Here is a 24,143-nt window from a genome sequence, read left to right as displayed (position 1 = left end):
AAATATATAAATATTTTATTTACACACAGTAGTATATGATAACCGATATCTATTTTTATTCTATTTAGTCACCTCTATAAAACTTATGTAAGTAGATAATAATTTATTACACAAACAGGAAAATAGGGTCAATCACCAACTCTCGTGGGAACAGAAATTGCAATATTAAAAATAATGTTAACTTATTTATTATTGCTAAATGAACTATGGAACAGCATAGACTTTACACTTCTTATTCGACGACACTTATCATCTTCGTGACACAACGTCACTTTAATAATTTAGAACGGGGAAAAGGTCCTCCAAAATTTGAACTGCCAATGAACTAATTCATGATTTATTCTATATAATTCATTTAAATAAAACGATTTAAGTAAAATACATCGTCAGTACATAAATTATAATTACAATAATCCTCTGAAGCGCACGGGGCGGGCTACGCCAGGCCGAGCTTGTTCTTTTTCCGGAACTTCTTCACGTACGCCTCCACCAGCGCCTGGATCTTGGTCGGGTTGATCTCGCCCGACTTGTTGTGACAGATCTGCGCACACCAACACATCGTTAGCCTCGTTCGTTCGCTTCAGTCGAGTGATGTCATTTAGGAGCTAAACGTGTCTGAACACAAACATTTTAGTAGAGTGGGTGAGTGGGTTACTATTTGTTTGGCTTCATATGAATACCACTAATTACATAAACTGTACTCGAGCAAAGTGCGAACGGTCGTTTGGTCAGTAGCGAGCGGGCGCCGTCACGTACCTTGGGCACGGCGCGGCGCAGGATGTCCTTGTACTGGTCCTTGGTGACGCGCTTCTTGTTGTAGTGCGGCTTCAGCACCAGCTTCACCTCCTCCACCACGCGCTCCTGCCGGTTCAGCTTCTTCAGGAACTGCAACCACACAGAGGGCTACACCCGACGGACTCTAATGCCCGTTTTCACCATCAATCCCTAATTTTTAAATGACCCCTATGAATACAAAATTACTGTTATGTGTTACCATAGGGGTCACTTAAAAATTAGGGATCGATGGTGAAAACGGGCATAAGACTCCCTTTTAATGGGCTACTTCATTAAGAACTTGTTAGTGACCACTGCCGTTCGGAGCTCTTTCTGAATAGAAAAAATAATGGTGACGTCGTTGTCGACGTCGACCTTGAAATTGGTTAACTGGACTTTTTTTTCATTTGAATTAAAAAACTGAATTCCGTAGCTACACGAACGGAACGAACGATCGGGTGGGTCGGCAAAAAAAAGTGAGCACGCCTCATTCAGCCATCGCCACGCACACGCCTCGGAAGTAATGAAGGAGTACAGACGCTGGGGTAGCGGACCTTGCTCTTGACTTGCATCTCGACGGCGGAGCTGGGCAGGTCGTCCAGGATCTTGAGGTTGTCCTCGTCGATCTTCACGCCCACTTGCGTTTTTCCTGCGCAGATAAATATTTGACAACGCTCGTTTGCGATCGACCGGCACGCAAGCGGAAGAATCTATCAGTATCATAAGCGAAACTTGGTTAAAAGTTACATTAAAAGCAATGTTTACGAATACGTTTTTGTGAAAATTAGCACAAGACAATAATACGGCTCGTCACCTTTCTTCTTGTTGAGCTTGACGGGCACCTTGGCGGGGTGCGCGCGCGCGCGGGGCCGCTCGGCCAGCGCGTCGAAGGCGTCGCGGCGCCGCGGCGGCTCGAACAGCTCGCCGAAGTCCGACGAGCCCGGCGAGTACGGCGACGAGCCGCCCGCCTCCGACTCCGCGCGCCGCACCGGCCGCGCCTGCGCACGCACGCGTCAGCGAGGGTCGGGCACACGAACAACAAGGAACGAGGAGCGGCACATACAACGTCTCTCACCTGCATCGGCTTGATCGGGTCGCTCTTGATGGGCGAGGGCTTGGCCAGGAACAGCTTGGGCGGCGCGTCGGGCAGCACGATGCGCGGCGGCGCGGGCGCGGGCGCGGGCGGCGGCTCGGCGCGCGCCTCGGGCGGCGGCTCGGGCGACACGTCGCGCGTGGACTGCAGCAGCGCCATGACCTTCTCCATGGGCGACAGCGGGCGGCGGTCGAGGACGTCGTCGGCGGACAGGTTGGTCTTCTGCGCCGCCTCCAGCGTCATGGTGGCGCGCGGCGGCTCGGGCGGCGGCTCGCGCGCCGGCGAGCCCGAGGCGGAGCGCGTGGGCTCGAAGGGGTCGTAGGCGTCGGGCGAGCTGGGCGCCTCGGGCGGCGTGCTGGGCCCGCGCGCCTCCGACCCCGCCGTCCCCGCCTCCGACGCGCCGCCCGCCGGCCGTTGCTGCGGATTCGACGGATTCATTAATATCGCTTCGCGCTCTGGTTTGTGAGAAACGTTGAGATGCCGACTGTGAAGGAGGAAGTGAACGCCTCCAGCAAAAAGTACAAGCAGAGTCGACAAACGTAACAACGCACTGGCCTAAAGTCCTGTTGATAAACAGAGACACGAGACACCTCAAAAGATGGGACACATCCTGAAGCTCGATGTCAAATAATCCGCTCCCAAAACTCATTTAATTATGGCTATGGATACAAAATGCTTCACGATCGTCTCGCCGACTGTTTAATACCGTAAAGTAATAAAAAAGAAGAAATTTGTCATGTCATCAACAGTGTCACGGGAGAATTGTTTTTTGTGAAACTAAATCAAAATAAAGGATATTTTATCATCAAATACATTGTTGGACTTTATTCATGGTCATTCGAGCCGATAATAATGATGAAGAAACAAATAAGAAGTCAAAACGAAATTCTCAACCGAATTATCAAAGCCAGAATAAATTTTGCCAAGTCTCCAAGTGTCAAAATAACAACTAGTTACATCGAAACAAAATTAGAAAATTTATCGGAATTGTGGCAAAACTTCAACAAAACTCACGATACAATTATTTGTGAAGTAAGCGATGCAGAGTACCAAGAATCGGAATATTTCACCGAAGACTTTTTCAGCAAGACCGAGGAATTATACACCGAATATAAGACCGAACTAAAAGAAAAGTTGAAAAGGTGCATTCAGGTAGAAGTCAGATCTCAAGAACCATCACAAAGTGAGGGGGAGCAAGTCAGAGTGCAGCTGCCCAAGATCTCCATACCCTGCTTTTCTGGAAAATATGCCGAATGGATCACATTTCGAGATCTTTTTTTGTCACTGGTCCACAACAACAGCTCCTTACAAAAGGTACAGAAACTGCATTACCTGAAAAGCTATCTAACTGGTGAAGCAGAACAGTTGGTGCGTCATCTACCAATTACAAGCNATTACAATTAATTCCATCCATCACAACTGTTTCTATGGCACACCAATGCATTTGGAATTGATACAAAACATAAATTATATTAATAACTATAACATCAATTACAAGAGAAACAAATACAGGTAATAGTATATTTTTGAAAATTAAATCAGTTGAATTTATCATTCTCGCACATATGTCAAATAATTTGTTATAATTGCAGGTCTCAATTAGTCATATTGACGATGAACCAAACACCCGCTCAAGATCTCCTAGCGACCGGAGTTGAAACACTTGCGCACCGTCGCTCTTGCGAGCGAATATGCGCCCACGCCTTGTCCAAGAGTACCTCCACTGCAGCCTGCGGCATTNTCGGTAGTGATGTTGTGATCGTTAATGTCTTCGTTGAGTGTGTAAGCAGGCTTTAGTCGATCGATCGAGACGTTGACTTCGCGGTCGGGTAGTTTTATACGAAATACTTTGTCATCTCGACGTAGCACAGGATACGGGCCTTCATACGGCGCTTGCAGTGATCTTCGGCCGGAGTCGATGCGCAGAAATACACTTTCGCAGGATTGGAGATCTTTGTGCACGAAAGTTTTAGTGTTGTGTCTTACTGGTTCAGCGACTTTGAATTCGTTGATAGTGTGACGTAATTNGTGCCAGTCGCACAGTCGCGACAGCAATATAATTACGCGCGAGTGATAAGGATGGGTAGCTAGGGGTCATTAGACAAAATTCTTCGTGCTTACGGACCAGGTTTTAGTAATTTTCTGCCAAGTTATAATTTAAATTCTTCTGTATAAGTTTTTAAGTTCAGAATCCTTTGAAGGTTCGCAGTCGATGCTAGTAACGGTTGTGCCATGTTCTGTCGTTGTGAAGTGTTGTATTTCGTTAGCTAAATTTTAAGTATTATTTTGTATGTTTTCACGTCTGTAAGCAAATATTTATAGTGAATAATTTGGGACGCTAAAAGACTGTAAAAGACGTGATTTTGCGCAATGACAGAATATTGAGCAATATTTAAATTATTTAGAATATTTTGATTAAACTCGTGGCTGCTGTCTTAATTATACATTCCATTTTGAACATTACCCCAATGTATAGTCTAATGAAGTAGCGCCACAATCTTGTTTTGTATACGATAATCACTGGAGTAACTTTATTTTTTGCTAATATATTGTAGATCAATAACTATATCAATGATATGCATATTACAATTTATCGATTTTATACGAATATTATCATACGCCTTCCGCGTAGTTGTTCAATAGATAAATTTTACATGTGCCTGTACTAGTTAGGTGATTTTAATCAATTTTTACGGTGCCTGTTAGTAGCCCATCGTAGGCTGTCCATCGCGATACTTTTAAACGTTTTAAAGGGCTTTTAAAATGTATAATCATGGTGATTTTTATAGAATTTTAGGGTTTCATAATACATGAAATGTTGATTTTAATCTCCAAAGCTTGTTTGATTTTAAAATATATTGTAAACTGTTATTGGAAAAATAAATTATATAAAAAGTAATTGTAATATTAATCGATAATTCCCATTTCCCTTTAACTCGGTAGGTGTTGAGATTTTAGATTCAAACAAAATTAAGTTTATTTACACTATATTTACTTGCTTATACACAAAAAAATTGCAATCCAGTGCAATCAAACTAGATATTTACACAATTTACACTTAAACATAAGTAGGTGTAATCAATTTCTTAGGCTATAATCTAAATAATCGGGCAGTAGGTATATCTAGACAAAGTATGTAATATTAGTGTCTGATTAAATTTTGTTGACTTGACAGTTGCAGACCAAGAGCAATAATTTTAGCTAAGCTTGCATAGTTATTCAGTTAGCTGTTCCGTTGCATAGTTAGCAGTTTTCACGATGGAAAACTTTGTATCGCCTTCTTGGAGATCGGGAGTTGATAGAAAAAGGAAGTCCTGGAACGCACTATGCGGCCAGCCTGGAACGCACTATGCGGCCAGCCGGAATGCGGTCAGCCGTCCGGTTAAAAATATGTATTGAAACAGCCGCATGACATAAGTGCGCCTTCACATTACGAGCAAGCAGCGCGGCAGCGGCGTTTTCATAATGTGAAGGCAGGCATCCGCTGTCACATAGTATGAAATTATCGGCAGCGCGTCTGTCGCGCTGCTATAGTCACGCTGCTGCCGCACTACTTGTGACGTAGTGAAGGCGCTCTAAAACTAATTTTCAATACACGTTTTTGACTGCGGTTAACCGGACGGCTGACAGCACTCCGGCCAACCGCGTAGTGCGTTCCTGGCCTAAGGCTGGTTTTAGTGTCACGCGGACTGTCAGTGCGGATCGCTCCGCACAGCCGATCTGTACTTCTAGGGAGCGTTTTAGAGTAATGCGGTCCGGAGGAACCGCTCCGCTCCCTAGCAGTTCATACAGATCGGCTGACGGTCCGCGTGACACTAAAACCAGCCTTAAACTTCTTGAGACTGCCTCGCGTTGACACAAAGAGGTGTATAACCTGCGTTAGTCGAAGCTCATGCTTATATCGGAGGTATTGGCAAAGTTACTTGGTCAATGCTCGCCCTTTTATAGAATGCGTGTCGTTTTGAGCCTGTCTGACGCGTTTTTACTCGCGAGTTTCGAATCGCGCGATAGTGAGGTACTAGACGTTCATATATTCTGTCCACATGCAGTCGCGCGATTCACCTAAGAATTACAATCGCGCGATTCAAAACGCGCGTGTAAAAACGCGTCATCTGAAAACTGCCTTTCTTGTGGTGTGTTCACAATCGTGCTTCGATATTGACAGAGTAAATACAAATGAGTAGGTCATCTTCATAGAAACGCACCGAGCGTGGTTTGTATGTGAGCGCGCGCCAATACGTATTGGCGCGCTCACATATAAACCGCGCCCGTGCGTTTCTATGAAGATGACCTACTCATTTGTATTTACTCTGCCTCTATCGACGCACGATTGTGATCTTGTGTGATATAGAGATGTAAAACTTCTTGAAACTGCCTCGCGTTGATAGTAAGAGCTGTATAACCTGCGTTAGTCGAAGCTCATGCTCATATCGGATGTGTTGGTGGCGTCTGCGGGCGCGGGCGCGGGCGTGGCGGGCGCGGGCAGCGAGATGTTCACGGCTGGGAACGGGAACTGCTGGATCTCGTCCTCTGGAAACGTATACAAGGCGTAAAGGCCGGGTACAGATGAATGTAACGCGATATTTAATCTATCGTGTAAATGTAACACATAGAGTCGAACATTGAACCTTTTTAAGTCGGTTAAAAATGGACGGCACTTTACAAGTAACTTTCATACTGTCCACGTAGGGCCTAAACTAAAACTTGCGCGGGTGTGAACCCATCGCACGCGTCCGCGTCACACTGCGCTGCTCATACTATTTTCATACATACTACACTGGTCATCACAAAAATCGACCCTCCCGCGACAAGCACTTTCAAACGTATGCATCCCCACTTCCCACCAATATTGGCACCATTTAAAAGACTAGTTCTAAACTTCATTTCATTAAAGGAAAGGTTTTTACCACAAAAATGTGTCTGTAAAAGAATCCAGTCTGTTTAATACCATAAAGTAATAAAAAAGAAGAAATTGTCATGTCATCAACAGTGTCACGGGAGAATTGATTTTTGTGAAACTAAATCAAAATAAAGGATATTTTATCATCAAATACATTGTTGGACTTTATTCATGGTCATTCGAGCCGATAATAATGATGAAGAAGCTAGTAAGAAGTCAAAACGAAATTCTCAACCGAATTATCAAAGCCAAAATAAATTTTGCCAAGTCTCCAAGTGTCAGAATAACAACTAGTTACATCGAAACAAAATTAGAAAATTTATCGGAATTGTGGCAAAACTTCAACAAAACTCACGATACAATTATTTGTGAAGTAAGCGATGCAGAGTACCAAGAATCGGAATATTTCACCGAAGACTTTTTCAGCAAGACCGAGGAATTATACACCGAATATAAGACCGAACTAAAAGAAAAGTTGAAAAGGTGCATTCAGGTAGAAGTCAGATCTCAAGAACCATCACAAAGTGAGGGGGAGCAAGTCAGAGTGCAGCTGCCCAAGATCTCCATACCCTGCTTTTCTGGGAAATATGCCGAATGGATCACATTTCGAGATCTTTTTTTGTCACTGGTCCACAACAACAGCTCCTTACAAAAGGTACAGAAACTGCATTACCTGAAAAGCTATCTAACTGGTGAAGCAGAACAGTTGGTGCGTCATCTACCAATTACAAGCGACAATTATTCTGTGTGTTGGAGCCTTTTGGAAAGTAGATTTAACAATAAGAAGTATGTAACTAATTGCATTTTAAAAAGGTTTTTCAGTCAAAAGAATATTTCTCAAGAAAATTCAACTGCGCTTAAAGAGTTGTTTGATACAACTAATGAATGTCTAAATGCATTAGCTAACACAGGTGTAAAAACTGAAAATTGGGACATCATTCTTATTTATATTTTGTCTTCAAAATTAGATAATGAATCTCGCAAACTGTGGGAAGCAAAAATTTGTGACCTTACCAATGATTTACCAACATTAAAGCAATTTTTAGATTTCATAGAACATCGCTTTAGGTCTCTCGAATTTTTGGATCCCAAAGTTATGAAAAGTACCCAGTCCCATCATGTAGTAGAGAACAGCCCTAGCAAAATATCGGTTTCTTGTTCATATTGTTCTGACAACAATCATAAACTTGGCAATTGTAAGAAATTCGCAAATGAAACACTATCAGCTCGCCGTAACTTTGTCCAAACCAACAATTTTTGTTTTAACTGCTTAGGCGCGAATCATTCGGTTATGACTTGTCGTTTGCCTACTAGATGTAGAATCTGCAATAAGAAGCATCATTCTTTATTGCATTCAACCAATAACAACGTACCATCCAACAATGTTCAAACAACACAATCAATTAACCCATCAAGAACCAATCATGTCGTTGCGACAACAGCAACAACATCTGATGACATTGACCAGCAAACCAACATTACCACTTGTTTCTCTAACAACAAGAGTCAAGTTCTTTTAGCAACCGCGTTGGTAAAAGCTGAAACAAACAATGGATTGTTCATAACACTTAGGTCTTTATTGGACCAGGGATCACAGGCCTCGTTCGTGACGGAGTCTGCAGTCCAATTACTTGGGCTGAAGAAAGTAGCAAGCAGAAGTGTTATAACTGGGGTAGGGAGTGATTGTAACTCATCAGTCAACTCTAAACATGTAGTTAATATCAAACTGCAATCTATCTACGATCCGAACTTCACAATTACGGTGAAAGCTCACGTTCTTACCAAACTTACCACATTTCTTCCTGAACGACGGGTTGATTTGAAACTTTGGTCACACATGCCTGAAATGAAGTTGGCTGATCCAAAGTTTAATGTTCCAAACAAAATAGACTTGCTGTTAGGTGCAGAGGTGTATTGTCAGATATTATCTGAGGGACTAGTTAAGGGTCCAATAGGGTGTCCTATAGCTCAAAACACCAGACTCGGCTGGATATTATCTGGTCAAGTATCTGAAAGTAGTAAAACTGAACTAAGCTGTAGAAACGTCATAACAACATTACACACTCAAGTTGTTGAAGAAGAGTTTGATCTTAAACGCTTTTGGGAAATAGAATCTGATCAGTGTCTTCTCAATAAACCTCACCACACACCTGAAGAACAAAAATGCGAAGAATTTTTCAAACAAACAACCACAAGAGACCCTTCTGGACGTTATATCGTAAAACTGCCATTTAAAGAAGAAAATCCGAACTGTAAATCAGGCAACTCGCGAGAAATAGCTGTAAGCAGATTTTTAATGCAAGAAAGACGATTAGCAAAATCACCAAATCTCAAGGATCTCTATTCCGATGTTATTGCAGAGTATCTGGAGCTGGGTCACATGGAAAAAGTACCAAACGACGAGATCGACAAATCAGAAAGTGTGTACTTACCTCATCACGCAGTAGTGAAGCTCAACAGAACAACAACCAAACTGAGAGTGGTTTTTGACGCTTCATGTCGAGACAAGAACGGTGTATCTCTCAACAGCGAATTGTTGGTAGGCCCAAGGCTTCAATCGGATCTTCGTCATTTGGCGATGAGGTGGAGACTGCATCCTATTTGCTTGGTGGCTGATATAGTCAAAATGTATCGCCAAATAAAAGTAGCTAACGAAGATGTAGATTATCAACGATTAGTCTGGCGATCCAAGCCGCAAGAAGATATCGAACATCTGCGATTGTTGCGAGTCACCTTTGGCACTGCCTCAGCCCCATATCTTGCAGTCAGAGCACTGCATCAAGTCGCGTATGATGAAGGTAAACAGTTTCCATTGGCAGCTGAAAGAGTCCTAAATGATTTTTATGTGGATGATCTACTTACTGGATGTGACACAGTTCTGGAAGGAAAACAAATATTTCAACAAATGAATGAGTTACTAAGCAAAGGGGGATTTGAACTTCAAAAATGGTCAAGCAATAATGAAACACTGTTGAACGAAATAAGCAAGGATTCAGAAAAAACAACAAGCAATTTGGAACTCAAAGTAGATGAAATTATCAAAATTCTTGGACTTACCTGGAACCGACGAACTGACGTCTTCGAATACTCCGTGCAGCTACCACCTATCAGTGAACCTGTAACAAAGAGAAAAGTTATTTCAGATATTTCAAAGTTGTATGACCCTTTGGGATGGCTTGCTCCAGTCATCGTAAAAGCAAAAATGTTCATACAAAAGCTATGGTTAGCAGGAATCGGTTGGGATGAGGAGTTACCAGCAAAGCTTTTTAAAGATTGGAGTACTTACCGAGGTGAACTTACTGCACTTACTCAATTTCGTCTGCCGCGCTGGATTGGTACGAATTCAAAGTGTATCACAGTTGAGTTACACGGCTTCAGCGACGCTTCGTCTGATGCATATGCTGCTGTAGTCTATGCGCGCGTGGTAGATGAAGCTGGAAATGTTATGGTCACTCTTATCACCTGCAAAACAAAAGTAGCTCCAATAAAGCAAATTTCCATCCCGAAGCTTGAGTTGTGCGGCGCTGTTCTACTAGCGAAGTTGTTAAAGGAAGTCTCAGAAATTTTGAAGGTACCAAAGTCAAACTTACATGCATGGACGGACTCAACGATCGTTTTAGCTTGGCTGAGCAGTCATCCAAGTCGCTGGAAGACGTTCATAGCAAATCGAGTGTCAGAGATTTTAGCTATTTTAGACCGAGAACAGTGGTCACATGTGGTATCCTCTGATAACCCTGCAGATTGCGCTTCCCGTGGAGTCAACCCATCTGAATATGATACACTTCCTCTCTGGAAAAGTGGACCTGCATGGTTAAAAAACATAACCATAGAACACGACAGAACGGACATAAAGGACACGAACCTAGAAGAGAAAGAAAAGAAAGCTTACCATGTAACCAAAGAAGATGAATTTGAATTGTGGACCAAGTATTCGTCTTTACAAAAACTAATAAGAGTTATAGCTTATTGTAGGAGATTTGCATCAAAGGCAAAGAAATCTATTGAAGCAACGACGTTTCCGATATGGTTAACTAGCAAAGAACTTTCAGAAGCAATTCTAGTTAGCATAAGAGCGTGTCAAGCTGCTCATTTTGCACAAGAAATCAAAGATATCGAGACTACAGGTACAGTTAACAAGAAGAGCAAACTTACCACTTTGACTCCTTTTCTGGATCGTGAAGGCATTTTGAGAGTTGGTGGTCGTCTTGAGAGAGCTAACATCAGTGATAACAAAAAACACCCGATTGTTTTACCATCAAAATCTCACTTCACAGATCTTGTCATTGCCGATGCTCACCAACGAACCCTTCACGGAGGACCTCAATTGATGGTAAATTATCTACGATCGAAATATTGGATTCTTGATATAAAAAACCGCACAAAATTGTTTGTGCGCAAATGTGTCACATGTGTACGACATGCAGCACAATTTAGACATCAACTCATGGGACAGCTACCTCCAGCACGCATCACGCCGATACGCCCATTTTATCAGAGTGGAGTTGATTATGCTGGACCCATCCAGATCAGAGCTTCTAAAGGTAGAGGTTACCGAGCATACAAAGGCTACATTTGCCTATTTGTATGCATGGCCACAAGGGCTGTGCATCTAGAGGCTGTAACCGATCTCACTTCACAGGGATTTCTAGCAGCTTTTAAACGATTTGTTTCGAGACGTGGACATTGCGCTGATCTCTACAGCGATAATGGAACGAACTTTGTGGGCGCCGCTCGAGAGTTGAAGACCTTGGTGGCCCAAGAGCACTCAACCATGGCTAGAGAAATCGCAGAGAGTTTGGCCACAGCTGGTACCACGTGGCATTTTATCCCACCAAGAGCTCCTCATTTCGGTGGAATATGGGAGAGTGGGATAAAATCGACAAAACATCATCTGAAGCGAGTGATCGGCACAGCAACCCTTACCTATGAAGAAATATCTACGTTGTTATACCAAATTGAAGCGTGTCTTAACTCAAGGCCGTTATCACAGATCAGTACCAATTCACAAGATCCAACACCTCTCACACCAGGTCATTTTATCATCGGTGAACCTTTAGTACTTGTGCCCGATAACAATTATGAAACGTCAACAATATCATCTTTGAAACGCTGGCAGATAACTCAACAAATGCTCCAGGTCTTTTGGCGTAGGTGGTCTAACGAATATTTAACTCAGTTTTTGCAACGGTACAAATGGGCAAATAAAACACCAGAGCCTAGAATCGGGGATGTAGTTTTAGTTAAAGAAGACGATCTTCCTCCTGCGAAGTGGTTAATGGGCATAATTACCGAAAAGCACAAAGGTTTGGACAACCTTACGAGAGTTGTTAGTATAAAATGTAGAGATACCATTATTAAAAGGCCTGTTGTAAAATTGTGTGTTTTGCCAGTGGCTGAATAGAGCTATTTTATTTTTTATATCATGTTTAAGTAATGAGTTTTGTTGTTTTCATTTTGTTTAACCACTTTTGTGAACAAGTAAGTTAAGTTGTTAAGTTATCTTATAACAATATTTTTGTATACCTATGCATTTATAAGGTTAAACTCTAACTATTGTTTTGTTATCACCATGATTTAACCAATTTAAATTTCTTATAATGTTTTGTTTTTACCTAACTATACAGTCCACTCTTTCGTTGGTGGTTAATCATGGTGGGCGGAATTATGACCATTCCGGTCATGGTGGGCGGAATGTTTAATACCATAAAGTAATAAAAAAGAAGAAATTGTCATGTCATCAACAGTGTCACGGGAGAATTGTTTTTTGTGAAACTAAAGCAAAATAAAGGATATTTTATCATCAAATACATTGTTGGACTTAATTCAGTTTTATATCTGGCACTTAGCCAGAAGGATATCTTAGACTTGTCATGCTCACTAAAATGTCTCTGGGGTAGTGGCGTGTGAGGCGGGTCGTTACATTCCCTATAATATGGTCGAGTGAAGCGATGGCTGGTTCACACGTCATGTCTGTGAACAGGCGCTGCCTTCGGGGACTGGTCAAGGAAAGATATACCTGACATAAAATATATGTATCAAAACGCAACAATTAACCTAGAAATTAGCACGGCACTAAAGAAATATATTCAAAACTGCCACGCGGTTTCGTGCTAGATGGGCGTCTTAAAGGCCACCTATCAACGAGAGCGCGTGGTAAGTAACTTGCTTCTGAATGTATGTAACTTCCTACTTTTTTATATTTTTTTATATTTTTAAACCGGCAGACAGTGGTGACTGAGTTTGTTGCGGCGCTTCTTCTCAGCACTTGCCAAATGTTTGTCTCGAAGCGCTGGTAGGGCAAAAAAAGAATGAGACATGTATAGGCTCCTTAAGAGCATTTGACGATTTGCAAGAACTAATTTAATTAGTCTAAACAAATAAAGATAATTTTGATTTGATTTGATTCTTCCATAGTGTGGGTTATAATTTGTTCCTGCAATGCCATACTGAAACTTGGAATAATGATAAAGATTGTTTTTGTGTTTATAGAGGACAAGAATATAACTTTTCCATTTTATATACCATTATGTAGTCAAAAGTAATATTGTCTCTAATCTTAACTTATTTTAAAAGCCGTTCATTTTAACGGAGATTATTCTAGAAATTATAAAGTACTCGCTGCAAATAATGGTATCAAAAAGATTCCTTTATAAAAAGGCTTCTTTGGACTGAGTCGTCACGTGAAAACAAACTCAGCAGCTCGAGGGATTATATTCTAAGAAGTGAGAAAAAAATATCAGCCGCCTTTTTCATCGAAGAAAATCAAGAGAAAAGATAAGCCCCAGATACATTTTATAAAGTGGCACTTTAGACGGGAAAATCTCACTTTTATACGGAGCCGATTGAACAACCAATCGACTTTTTAACGTATGAACCGGGAAAGACGATTCGTACCGAAGCAGTCATTAATTCTTAGAAAAAGAAATTAAAATCCAATACGACACAAATTTTCCTCTCTCGAGTCTAAAGCTGCGAGTCTTCAGCGATACTTCCCAATTCAATTCTCAATCTTGTTTCTCGCAGATAGTGTTTATTTTCGAACGTCTGTTCGACACTTGAGCTGCCGAGTCAAACGATCGAATGAAAGTTTTCAATTTAATTTGCCAAACACTCCTTATCTTTTTTAGTATTTATCTCAATTTGATTACATTAAAGCAGAATGTTTTCTCCTTGTTTACTCGTAGGAAATCTAATTTAATAGGCACTGGGTTTTGCTGATAGATTGGGAGTGAACGAGATGTGAACATTTTAATAGTCGCTCTCCTCTGTAGAAAAGCAATTAACTTGGGCGCTCATTTGTTATTTTCGTCATCGCTTATCATTAATTTCTTGCTTGACTAGATTAGTGATGGTGTTTTGAGACTTTAAAAATACAAAGAGTTTACTTCAACACAACAATTTGATTCGGTAGTTGAGAGAATTCGGCGACCCCTGAGGTTGCGGGGTCGATGTGTGCACAAGATAAAATATTTTTTGACTCTTTAACTAGGTACATTTATATGTAAGATGTATAGTGTTAATCGCACAAAGAGGAGCCTCGATTGCTTCATACTATATACTGTAATGTCTAGAAGACTTTGAATTTAAATGAAGACATCGTAAAGGACTTAGTAGAGTGTCTGGGCTCGCGTGGACCAAACCACATCAGTTGGGGCGAGTCCGTTCAATGGACAGTAAAGGTAGAATCAGACTGATCACTCCGATGATTATGGACTTATCAATAATGCGAAATCTAGAATAGTTGAGTGGTGTGCTTTATTCAATGTAATTCGTAATGAAAGAATTAATAATGAATGAATTAATAATTTACTAAATAAAAGACAAATAGCTGTGTCACTTAACCCGAGCTTGTGTGCTTACCATGAGTTTACGTTAGGTGTGTTCGCTAGCGACTGCGTAAAAAATGACATTTAATTGTTTGACATATTGTGCAGCGCCCCTAGCGGCTACTTTGAAGAAACAAAATCTTCATAGAGATTTTTGACGTACTCGCTAGCGAACACACCTAACGTAAACTCATGGTAGGTACATAGTCCAGTAGAATTAGCTTTTAAATCGGAAATAATTCCTACAAAAGATTTTATTGCTTTAATGGCTTCATTGGTTGCCCATTAAGACTCTCCTAAGTTTTCGACTTCGACGGAGTTGTGCTTAAATGGTGGGGGCCCCCGAAAGGGGCGCTTTTTCGGTTTTCCAGTTATACCGCGTAAAGGACTTACCCTATCGAAAAGTGGTCTTCCTGATGGTTGAAGGGCATTTACACTACGTTGCCTAGCCGTATGCCTGGTCCAAGGTTTGACGCCAAAAATCAACAACAACAAGTTCATATTAAAACGCTGAAGAGTTTTTTGTTTGTTTGTTTGAACGCGCTAATCTCAAGAATTACTAGTTTGATTGAAATAATAATTTTTGTGTTGAATAGCTCNAACGAATATTTAACTCAGTTTTTGCAGCGGTACAAATGGGCAAATAAAACACCAGAGCCTAGAATCGGGGATGTAGTTTTAGTTAAAGAAGACGATCTTCCTCCTGCGAAGTGGTTAATGGGCATAATTACCGAAAAGCACAAAGGTTTGGACAACCTTACGAGAGTTGTTAGTATAAAATGTAGAGATACCATTATTAAAAGGCCTGTTGTAAAATTGTGTGTTTTGCCAGTGGCTGAATAGAGCTATTTTATTTTTTATATCATGTTTAAGTGATGAGTTTTGTTGTTTTCGTTTTGTTTAACCACTTTTGTGAACAAGTAAGTTAAGTTGTTAAGTTATCTTATAACAATATTTTTGTATACCTATGCATTTATAAGGTTTTAAACTCTAACTATTGTTTTGTTATCTAGTCACCATGATTTAACCAATTTAAATTTCTTATAATGTTTTGTTTTTATCTAACTATACAGTCCACTCTTTCGTTGGTGGTTAATCATGGTGGGCGGAATTATGACCATTCCGGTCATGGTGGGCGGAATGTTTAATACCATAAAGTAATAAAAAAGAAGAAATTGTCATGTCATCAACAGTGTCACGGGAGAATTGTTTTTTGTGAAACTAAATCAAAATAAAGGATATTTTATCATCAAATACATTGTTGGACTTTATTCACAGTCACTTCTTCAAAAAAATAGGTAGTTACGCTTGAGCCAACTTTTATGGCTATAAAACTGTTAAGCTGGGAGTAATCGCTATCCATCTGTTAAAGAGGACACGTGAGATCATTATTTGCTTTTATAACCATAAAAATTGGTCTAATTGATCCCAGAGGTGAGCCCAAAGTGAGGTCTTTTTTCAAGTCATAATTATTGCTATGTTAATCGTTTATTAAGAAATTAAATGTGTTTTTCTTTAAGGATATTTATTGGGCTTTCAAATAACACCAATATTGGCACCATGATTGTGTCAGTAGAAACGAGTTTTCCTGTAAAGCGTAGGTGGGCCGATTTTTGTGATGACCAGTATATGTGGAAAACGTAATCCTCTACGTTATGTTTCCTTTTTAAAATCCTGCTAATATTATAAATGCGTTTGTGAATATGGATGTTTAATATTTATAACGATCTGTGGCAAACTTAATTTCACGCGGTCAAAAGTCACTCCTAGAAGCTTGAAGCAAACGCTTAGTACGCCTATGATACAGGGTGTATCATGGCATAATTATTTAGTAGGGTGTATGCACGTTTCAAACTTGCAGATATATGACCTTAGAGTTTACAATCACATCACCACCCTATATGTATACATAAAGCGTTCCTACAGGAACGCCTCCAAACATGACGGTCAAATACAGGGTGTTCCATGAGAATGCCAATCGATAGTTGCAGGATTATTCGTTGTTTTTGGAACACTGTATATGTTATCTCACTCCCCTATGGTTCTCACAACCAGTACTCCACTTACCTAAGTTTTCTGTAGAGAGCGTGTCGACTATAGCATCCAACAAAGCCAATGCTACCACGTTGTCGGGGTCTCTCGCCAGGGCTGCGTGCAGCGCGCTCGACGCGTCTATCTCCTGCCCTTGCAGCGCGAGCGCCAGCCCTGGGAAATTACAGGGCGTCTATAAAAGGCTATTTATTAGCACAGTAGGTACATTACATTTTAAGATAACACGTGATACGCAAGTGGAAATAATTGAACGCTCAGTCTTTTAAAAAAAAAATCATACTTGTTAAAACAGTAGTTGGCTCGTGTGCCCCAGTGATCCAGGTCACCCTCATACAGCTTTATTTTATGTTTAGTAATTTTCTTTTATTTATTTACTTAAGAAAACATTTTGGTGTATAATAAAGACAAGGGAAAAGCTTTGAGCATACCCACTGGGAATAAGGACAGCTTATGGGTTTGTGTGACTTTCCCCGCCAGAAGGGCGGGGGCTTACCAACGGTGTCTGTCGGAGCCCAATGAAATAGAGCCGCGAGCTATCGTCCAACTTGGACATTCATCCGGAACTCTGTTTTAGACTATGGTACGATGCCCATTGACCGGCGCGCGGCGGAGCGCGTCGGAGCGCACTTACACGGTCGTAAAGAAAATAGTATTTTATTAACAGTTCTTAGAGTCGTAATTGCTTACAACCTTAGATTAATAAAACCTAGATAGATAGTCAGTGCACGAAAGGTGAGGCAGATTTTAGTAAGCCAGAATGGCTTACTCGTAAACGTCACATGAACTGTCAAAGTGAAAAATTGGTAAACACGTCCGACGACTTTTAATTAATTATTTATTTATTTATTTATTTNAGTGGACCTGCATGGTTAAAAAACATAACCATAGAACACGACAGAACGGACATAAAGGACACGAACTTAGAAGAGAAAGAAAAGAAAGCTTACCATGTGACCAAGGAAAATTGACAAAACATCATCTGAAGCGAGTGATCGGCACAGCAACCCTTACCCATGAAGAAATATCTACGTTGTTATACCAAATTGAAGCGTGTCTTAACTCAAGGCCGTTAACACAGATCAGTACCAATTCACAAGATCCAACACCTCTCACACCAGGTCATTTTATCATCGGTGAACCTTTAGTACTTGTGCCCGATAACAATTATGAAACGTCAACAATATCATCTTTGAAACGCTGGCAGCTAACCCAACAAATGCTTAAGGTCTTTTGGCGTAGGTGGTCAAACGAATATTTAACTCAGTTTTTGCAGNGAAAAAAAAAAGACGCCAATTTCCGGCATTGTCTTTTATTAGAAAAATCAAATATAATCGCAGATTATGATCGCTTTTGATCAGGTAATTGTACGTTTACTTAAAATTTAAAAAAAGACAAATAAAAGAACAAAAGCCATGCTTCATAACAAGCACAATTAATTTTGATTATTTTAAGCTTACCATTAAGCTTAAAATAATTAAAATTAGGTGGATACATTTTTTCGTAAGGTCGACACGTCCTTTCGCGTCCACCGTCCAGTTCACGTCCAAATAACGGATCACTCTAGAACGAAAGCTATTGCTATGATTCCTTGAATGTATGCCACGTAAACCCACATTAAAAAAATCTTATAGCATGCTACCGTTTTTGCCAAAAACAAATCCCACATGAGCAGGTGCGCGTTTCAAGATAAGTTTTTAATATATCCGTACCGCGCGGGAATAACTTGACATCTCGACCTGCACTTTTTTTTTTATTAGCTTAAACGTTTCCTCTACCTTATACCCTTCTGGTATAAAAAACTCAACTCGAAATACCCAAAAATACTTTATTTTTTTATTTTTTTTATTTAACAACTTAAACATTAACATTGAGACAATTACATTTAGATAGCTTTAAAAACCACTAGGGTTTGATGTAAAGCTAACGAGCTACTTGAAATACAGCTCTTGTTCATAAGTAAATATCTCAAATTTAGGCNTGATCTTCGGCCGGAGTCGATGCGCAGAAATACACTTTCGCAGGATTGGAGATCTTTGTGCACGAAAGTTTTAGTGTTGTGTCTTACTGGTTCAGCGGCTTTGAATTCGTTGATAGTGTGACGTAATCGTTCCACGTAGGTGTAGTCCATATTTTGTAGTGACGTCATCGGGGTGTTATTGAAGAAATCTCCCGGTAATCTTATGTTAGTTCCGTAGGTCAGTTGTGCGGCGCTTACTCCGGTGTCTTGTCTTGTTGCAGCTCGTAGTCCCAGCAGAACGGTAGGTAAAGCGTCAAGCCATTTAGTGTTACGGNAGACTGCGGCGTCGCGGCTCGGGACTGCGGCGGCGCGGCTCGGGCGTGCGGCGCGGCTCGGGCGTGCGCGAGCGCGGCGTGGGCGAGCGCGAGCGGCGCGGCGACACGTCGCGGCCGAAGGCGTCCTTGGCGCGGCGGCGCTTGTCGGTGACGACGGTGCGCACGTCGTAGCGCTCGAGGTCCTTGCGCTTCTCCTTGCGCTTGCGCTTGCGCTCGGCGCTGGAGTCGCGGCGGCGCTCGTCCTTGTCCTTGTCGCGGTAGTGGCGCTCCTTGCCGCTCTTGCTGAGCTTCTTGAACGCGACGTCGCTCTTCTTGGACTTCTTGCCCTTCTCCTTGCCCTCCTTCCTGGAGTCGCGCTTGGAGTCCTTGCGCTTCTTCTTCCTGGCGGGCTCGGCGGCGGGCGGGATCTCGCCGTCCTCGGGCGCGGCGGGCGCGTCGTCGCCGAACAGCTCGTTGCCCTCGTCCTCGGAGATCATCTCGGTGTCGAGCCCGTCGAGCCCGCGGTCGCGCTCGGGCTCGAGCGAGGCGTCCTTGGACTTGTTCTCGTCGAGGCAGGGCGTGTAGCTGCGCTCGTCCTCGGTCTCGCTGATGGACTCGGTCATCTTCTCGACGGCGGCGCCGGGCGCGCGCGCGCGGGGCGGGGAGCCGGCGTCGGACGCGTCGCGGGCGTCGTCGCTGAGCGCGTCGTCGTCCGGCTTCTCGGCCGCGTCGGAGCCGCCGGCGTCGTCCGGCTCGGGCTCCTTCCCGGCGTCCCGCTCGTCCTTCTCCTCGTCGCTCGCCTCCCGGGCGTTCGGGACCGGGGACGTCCTCGCGCCGTCTTTATCGTCGTCGTCGTCGTCCTCTCCCTCGGAGGCGGACTCGCTCTCGGCGGCGGACTTGCTCTCGGAGGCGGCGACGGGCGCCGGCTCGTCGGTCGAAACGTTCTCCTCGGGCGATTGCGCATTTTTAATCTCGTCTTCTTTCGTCGTCTCCTCGTCCTCGTCGGGCTCGACGCGGTCGCGCGCCTCGAGCCCGCGCTCGCCGGGCGCGTCGTCGGCGGCGCGGCCCGCGGGGGCGCGCGGCTCCTGCGCGGGCGCGGCGCGGTCGGCGGGCTCGGCCTCGTCCTCCGGCTCCTCCTCCTCCTCGTCGGCGTCGTCGTACAGGCTCATGTGTCTCCGGATGAGCGACGGCGTGTTCAGCTTGATCTTGATCGGGTTCCTCGGATTCGTGGTTATCGGGCACCTCTTGGACACCTTCTCCTTGAGCTCCTCGCGCGTCTTCCTCATGTCGGCGGGCGGGGCGGGCGGGCGCGCGGGCGCGGCGGGCGCGGCGGGTGGAGCGGGCTCGTCGTCCTCCTGCACCAGGTCGGCCATGTCGTCGGGCGGCGCGGGCGCGGGCGCGGCGGGCGGGCGCGCGCCGGCGTCGTTGGCGATGTGCACGCTGGCGGCGGAGTAGATGGAGAAGTTGGGGCAGTCGCCGTCCGAGTCGTCGTCGCTGCGCGCGGCCGCCGGCGCCAGCAGCGAGCTGTGCTCGCGCAGCACCTGCCGCACGCACACGTCCAGCACGCTGGCGTCCAGCGCGGGCGCCGGGCCGGGGGCCGCGGGGGCCTGGGCGGCGGGCGCGGGGTCGTCGCCGCTGTCGTCGTCGTTGGTCGGCTCGGTGGGGTCGTACTTCTCGGTGTCTATCACGAGACCCGAATCGCTCCTCTCGTCCTCCGATTTCTCCACGTCGGGAGTTTTGTCGAACTCGAAGACGGGCGGCTCGGGCAGCGGCCGGTAGGGCGGGGCGCGGGGGCAGGGGGGCTGCACGCGCATGTCGAGCGGGTCGTCGCAGGAGAGGCGCGCGGGCGCGGCGTCGCGGCGCGGGCCGGCCCCGCCGTAGGGCTGCCACGACGGGCCCAGGCTGTGGCGGCCGGGGCGCCGCTCGTCGTGCCTCTGGTTCTGCGGGAAGTTCTGCTGTCGGTTCGCGTCCCCCGGCGGCGGACGCCTGTTCCGGTCGAAGCCGTTGTCGTCCGCCTGCGGGTAGGAGTGGGGGCGGCGCGCGAAGCCCCCGTGGCCCTCGCCGTCCTGCGGGCCGCGCCGGTAGCCGTGGCCGCCCTGGGCGCCGGCGCCGTAGCCGTTGTCGGGCCGGGGGGCGCCGGCGCGGCCGAAGCCGCCGGCCTGCTCGCGGTGGTAGTCGCCGCGGTAGCCGCCGCCCCAGCCGCCGCGCGACTGCCCCGGGTACGAGGGCGCCTTCCGAGCCGCCCCCTCGTCCCCTTTCGTCAGATCGAGTCTCCCGTCGCCCTTTCCGACGGGGGGTCCGTCCTTTTTGACGGTCCGCACCTCGATGCTGACGCTCCCGTCCACCGAAATCGACACCACCGAGTTCCTGGAGTGCAGCTTCGCCTGACTGTCCAATATGCTCGAGAGCAAATCGGGCGCCGACGACGCGTGCGGGGGCGACGGCACCGAGACCATCTTTCTCCTCGCCTGCGAACACAATCACGGAAGACGTCAGAGGGGAGATCGCGATCGCCGCGGCGACGGGTCCGGGTCGCGACGTTTACCTGTCTGTAGGCGCTGAAGACGCCGGCGGTCGGGCGGACGGCCACGGCCGTGGAGGCGGCCTCGGAGGCGCCGGCGTCGTCGTCGTCGTCGAAGCAGTCGAGCTGGTGGCGCGCGCCGAACAGGCTGAGCGCGGGGATGGCGGCGGCGCGGCGGCGCGCGGCCAGCGCCTGCAGGCCGGCCGGCAGCGCGCGCTCCTCGCCGGCCGCGCCGCGCAGGTCGGCCAAGCGCGCGCGCACGCTGGCGCGCACGTGCGAGCGCCGCGCCACGGTGCGGGGCTGCCGCTTTTTAGACTGAAAATTGCAATTGCGCCAGGTGAGCGCCCGTCGTTGACGGTGCTTGAGGGGTTTGAGACGAACAAATTTGGCGGAACCTAGCTTAACCACACGATACGCGGTGACCGTTCATGGGCGGTGTGAAAATGAGACTTGTGTTATAATACTGTATAGAAACATAATGCTTACTCTTGGTTTTTTTATTCTTCTTTTAACTCTTTTTGTGATTGGAATTTTGCCATTTTCCTCCACCTCATATTCGATTATGACCGCTTTGGTTCTTCGTCTCTTGTACTTTCTTCTTTGAGGTCCGTTGGTACGCCTTCTTGTTGTGCCCGCGCTGGTGTTGCCTCTTCTGCTGATTCGGGTGCCCCGTGACGTTGATGGACCTGAATCTACATTGGAGGAACTGCCTCTGCGACCCGATGAGGTAGACGGTTCATCCGATACGATGTTTCGGGATGAGCCTCTTATATGTCTGGGTTCTCTGAATCGGGGTAGGAGAGGCATGGGCATATCAATATCCTCCAATCCAGAGAATAAACCCTCAATCTCAGACAACTGAATGACATCTAAAATACTGTCACAATTAGGACAGAGCCACTGTTCTGCTGGAATCTGTAAACAATATTATTAATTCTTACAATAATTGGTTTTGTTTTTCATTATTTGTTTGTACCTATTTTACAACACAATCCAGTGGGTAATGGGAACATAGCAATTACAAAATCATCCTCATCATCATCCAAAGTAATAAATAACACAATTATTATTAATACATTTTTAATTTAATGAATAATTTACCTCTGTTAAAGGAGGAGTAAGGCACTGCATGTGAAAACCAAGGTCACATCCATCACAAAGCAGCATACTTTCTTCATTTTCTGCATTTCCACAGATCTGCACACCAATTTCAGTAATGACAATATAATTAAGTCTATTTTACTATTATATCTTTATACTCCAACATTAACATATTAGAATTTTGTTTCATAATTATAAACGCACAATAACTTACCTCACATGTAGTAGGATCCTCTATAACGAGCATTTCTACTGATGGTCTGCGTTCTACGACCGTCACAGGCTCAGTGCGCAGTACTCTGCCACCAGCACAAGCCCGTACAACAATAGAATCAAATGTAAGTCTGTCCACAGGACATGTGTTTACATTTTTTGACCATTCTGTGATGCAGTCCAAGCAGAAAATGTGTTCACAGTTTTGTGGTGTGCCCACCTCCTGAGAAGTGAAACGCATCAGGCAGATAGAGCATTTATCTGAGTTTCCTTCAGAACTGTCAGATGCAAAGCCAGAGGCGGGCCTTGAGGGACCGGGAGCAGGCTTAGGGGTGTCGGATTGGTCTGTGGCCCATCCAGAGGTGTCACTGTCCCCGTCAGAATCCCGAAGCTTCGGCAGCGTTCGTTTGCGTCGCGCTCCCGCACACACAACAGAACTCCCGCTAGTGTCAGTCTCGGCATCGCTAACCACCTAAAACCAAATAATAACATGACTGAGACACTCTGATAATTTAATAATCCACTCTAATCTGCGATCTTTTGTGATATTCACCCTCATTCGCTTTCTACGTGTCCCCGTGGGAGCGATGCACTCGTCGCTGTCGGAGCTAGAGTTGGACGACATTACCACCACCCGCTTGATCTTGCGCTTGGGGCGCGGTGCCGAATCCTCGCTGCCGTCGTCACTCATTCTAATTCGAGTTGTAAACACCGAATAACGAAGGTAAGTGGTGCCTCACCAGGACACGAAGCACTAGAGGCAAAGGTGTAAATGACCTTTGATATGGAGTATTGGAGTCATTTGAAATGAAATATCTATTTCACCTAGTTATTAATTAAAACTTAACATGGAAAATTATCTACATTAAAATAAAGCATACGCGTTAGGTTGAAATTGGTATTTTGACAGCAAGCCGCTATCGATGGTCAGGCAGCCATTTTTGTTTGAACTTTTTTAAATTTATCTCTTTGGTAATTGACGCAAAAGAGTATGTATGAGACATCCTTGAGACATCTTTTTTTTTCAATAAATTAATTTTAAACCACAAAATAAAATAACAGTCTTTCTTTCAACTTTGAAATATTAGTAGAATAAACTAAAATTTTAATAATATACCATAAAACCATAAACGAAAGATAATCTTAGTTGTGAATAGGTCGCGCAGCACGAGTTGAGGCAATTAATACATAAGCAAAGATTTGGATTAGCCCCTCTAGACAAGTTATTGAAAAAACAGAGGAGTGGGGATGAAAAATGAATGAATTTCATCCCCACTCCTCTGTTTTATTGACTTGACTTGGCTAATTTCCGCGCAGTGTAAACGCAGCAATACTTTTTGATCAAATCGAAAATCGAAGCCGTTATAAAAAAGGCTTTTCGACCATTATTCA

At 44.6% G+C, this 24,143-nt stretch overlaps 2 protein-coding genes and 1 long non-coding RNA gene across 3 annotated transcripts; 1 reads left to right on the top strand and 2 right to left on the bottom strand.

Moving 5' to 3' along the window:
• Positions 1–165: 165 nt before the first annotated feature.
• Positions 166–23,705, bottom strand: LOC114351893 (PHD and RING finger domain-containing protein 1). Its single transcript, XM_028303241.1, has 13 exons — positions 23,305–23,705; positions 22,753–23,223; positions 22,539–22,634; positions 21,924–22,352; positions 21,462–21,752; positions 18,942–21,384; positions 16,661–16,798; positions 6,293–6,397; positions 1,850–2,322; positions 1,589–1,772; positions 1,329–1,423; positions 757–885; positions 166–541 (listed from the first exon to the last, which is right to left on the bottom strand). The coding sequence occupies exons 1-13, from the start codon at positions 23,440–23,442 to the stop codon at positions 437–439; spliced, it is 5,097 nt and encodes a 1,698-aa protein (XP_028159042.1). The 5' UTR covers positions 23,443–23,705; the 3' UTR covers positions 166–436.
• On the top strand, positions 8,331–12,567 carry LOC114351861 (uncharacterized). The gene is made up of 2 exons (XM_028303204.1): positions 8,331–10,660; positions 11,642–12,567. Exons 1-2 carry the CDS (start codon positions 8,605–8,607, stop codon positions 12,166–12,168), a joined length of 2,583 nt encoding a protein of 860 aa, XP_028159005.1. The 5' UTR covers positions 8,331–8,604; the 3' UTR covers positions 12,169–12,567.
• LOC114351864 (uncharacterized) lies at positions 9,630–17,903 on the bottom strand. The gene is made up of 2 exons (XR_003655814.1): positions 17,507–17,903; positions 9,630–10,570 (listed from the first exon to the last, which is right to left on the bottom strand). It is a non-coding gene; the product is annotated as an uncharacterized LOC114351864 (long non-coding RNA).
• Positions 23,706–24,143: the final 438 nt, after the last annotated feature.

Source organism: Ostrinia furnacalis, unplaced genomic scaffold, assembly GCF_004193835.3.
Source record: "Ostrinia furnacalis isolate ACB-3 unplaced genomic scaffold, ASM419383v2 OfSCF1217, whole genome shotgun sequence".
In the NCBI taxonomy this organism is placed as follows: domain Eukaryota; kingdom Metazoa; phylum Arthropoda; class Insecta; order Lepidoptera; family Crambidae; genus Ostrinia; species Ostrinia furnacalis.
The sequence above is the reverse complement of the archived record's forward strand: the minus strand, read 5'-3'. Positions and strand labels throughout refer to the sequence as shown.

What these genes read in the sequence shown, in the direction of transcription:
- LOC114351861 (XM_028303204.1), top strand. Translation starts at nt 8,605, where the DNA reads ATGCCTGAAATGAAGTTGGCTGATCCAAAGTTTAATGTTCCAAACAAA. An exon ending in AGAAAAGAAAGCTTACCATG is followed by an intron (nt 10,661 to 11,641) that starts TAACCAAAGAAG and finishes AGAGTGGGATAA; the next exon opens with AATCGACAAAACATCATCTG.
- LOC114351893 (XM_028303241.1), bottom strand. Translation starts at nt 23,442, where the DNA reads ATGAGTGACGACGGCAGCGAGGATTCGGCACCGCGCCCCAAGCGCAAG. An exon ending in AGGATCCTACTACATGTGAG is followed by an intron (nt 22,635 to 22,752) that starts GTAAGTTATTGT and finishes ATTGGTGTGCAG; the next exon opens with ATCTGTGGAAATGCAGAAAA. An exon ending in TTACTCCTCCTTTAACAGAG is followed by an intron (nt 22,353 to 22,538) that starts GTAAATTATTCA and finishes TATTGTTTACAG; the next exon opens with ATTCCAGCAGAACAGTGGCT.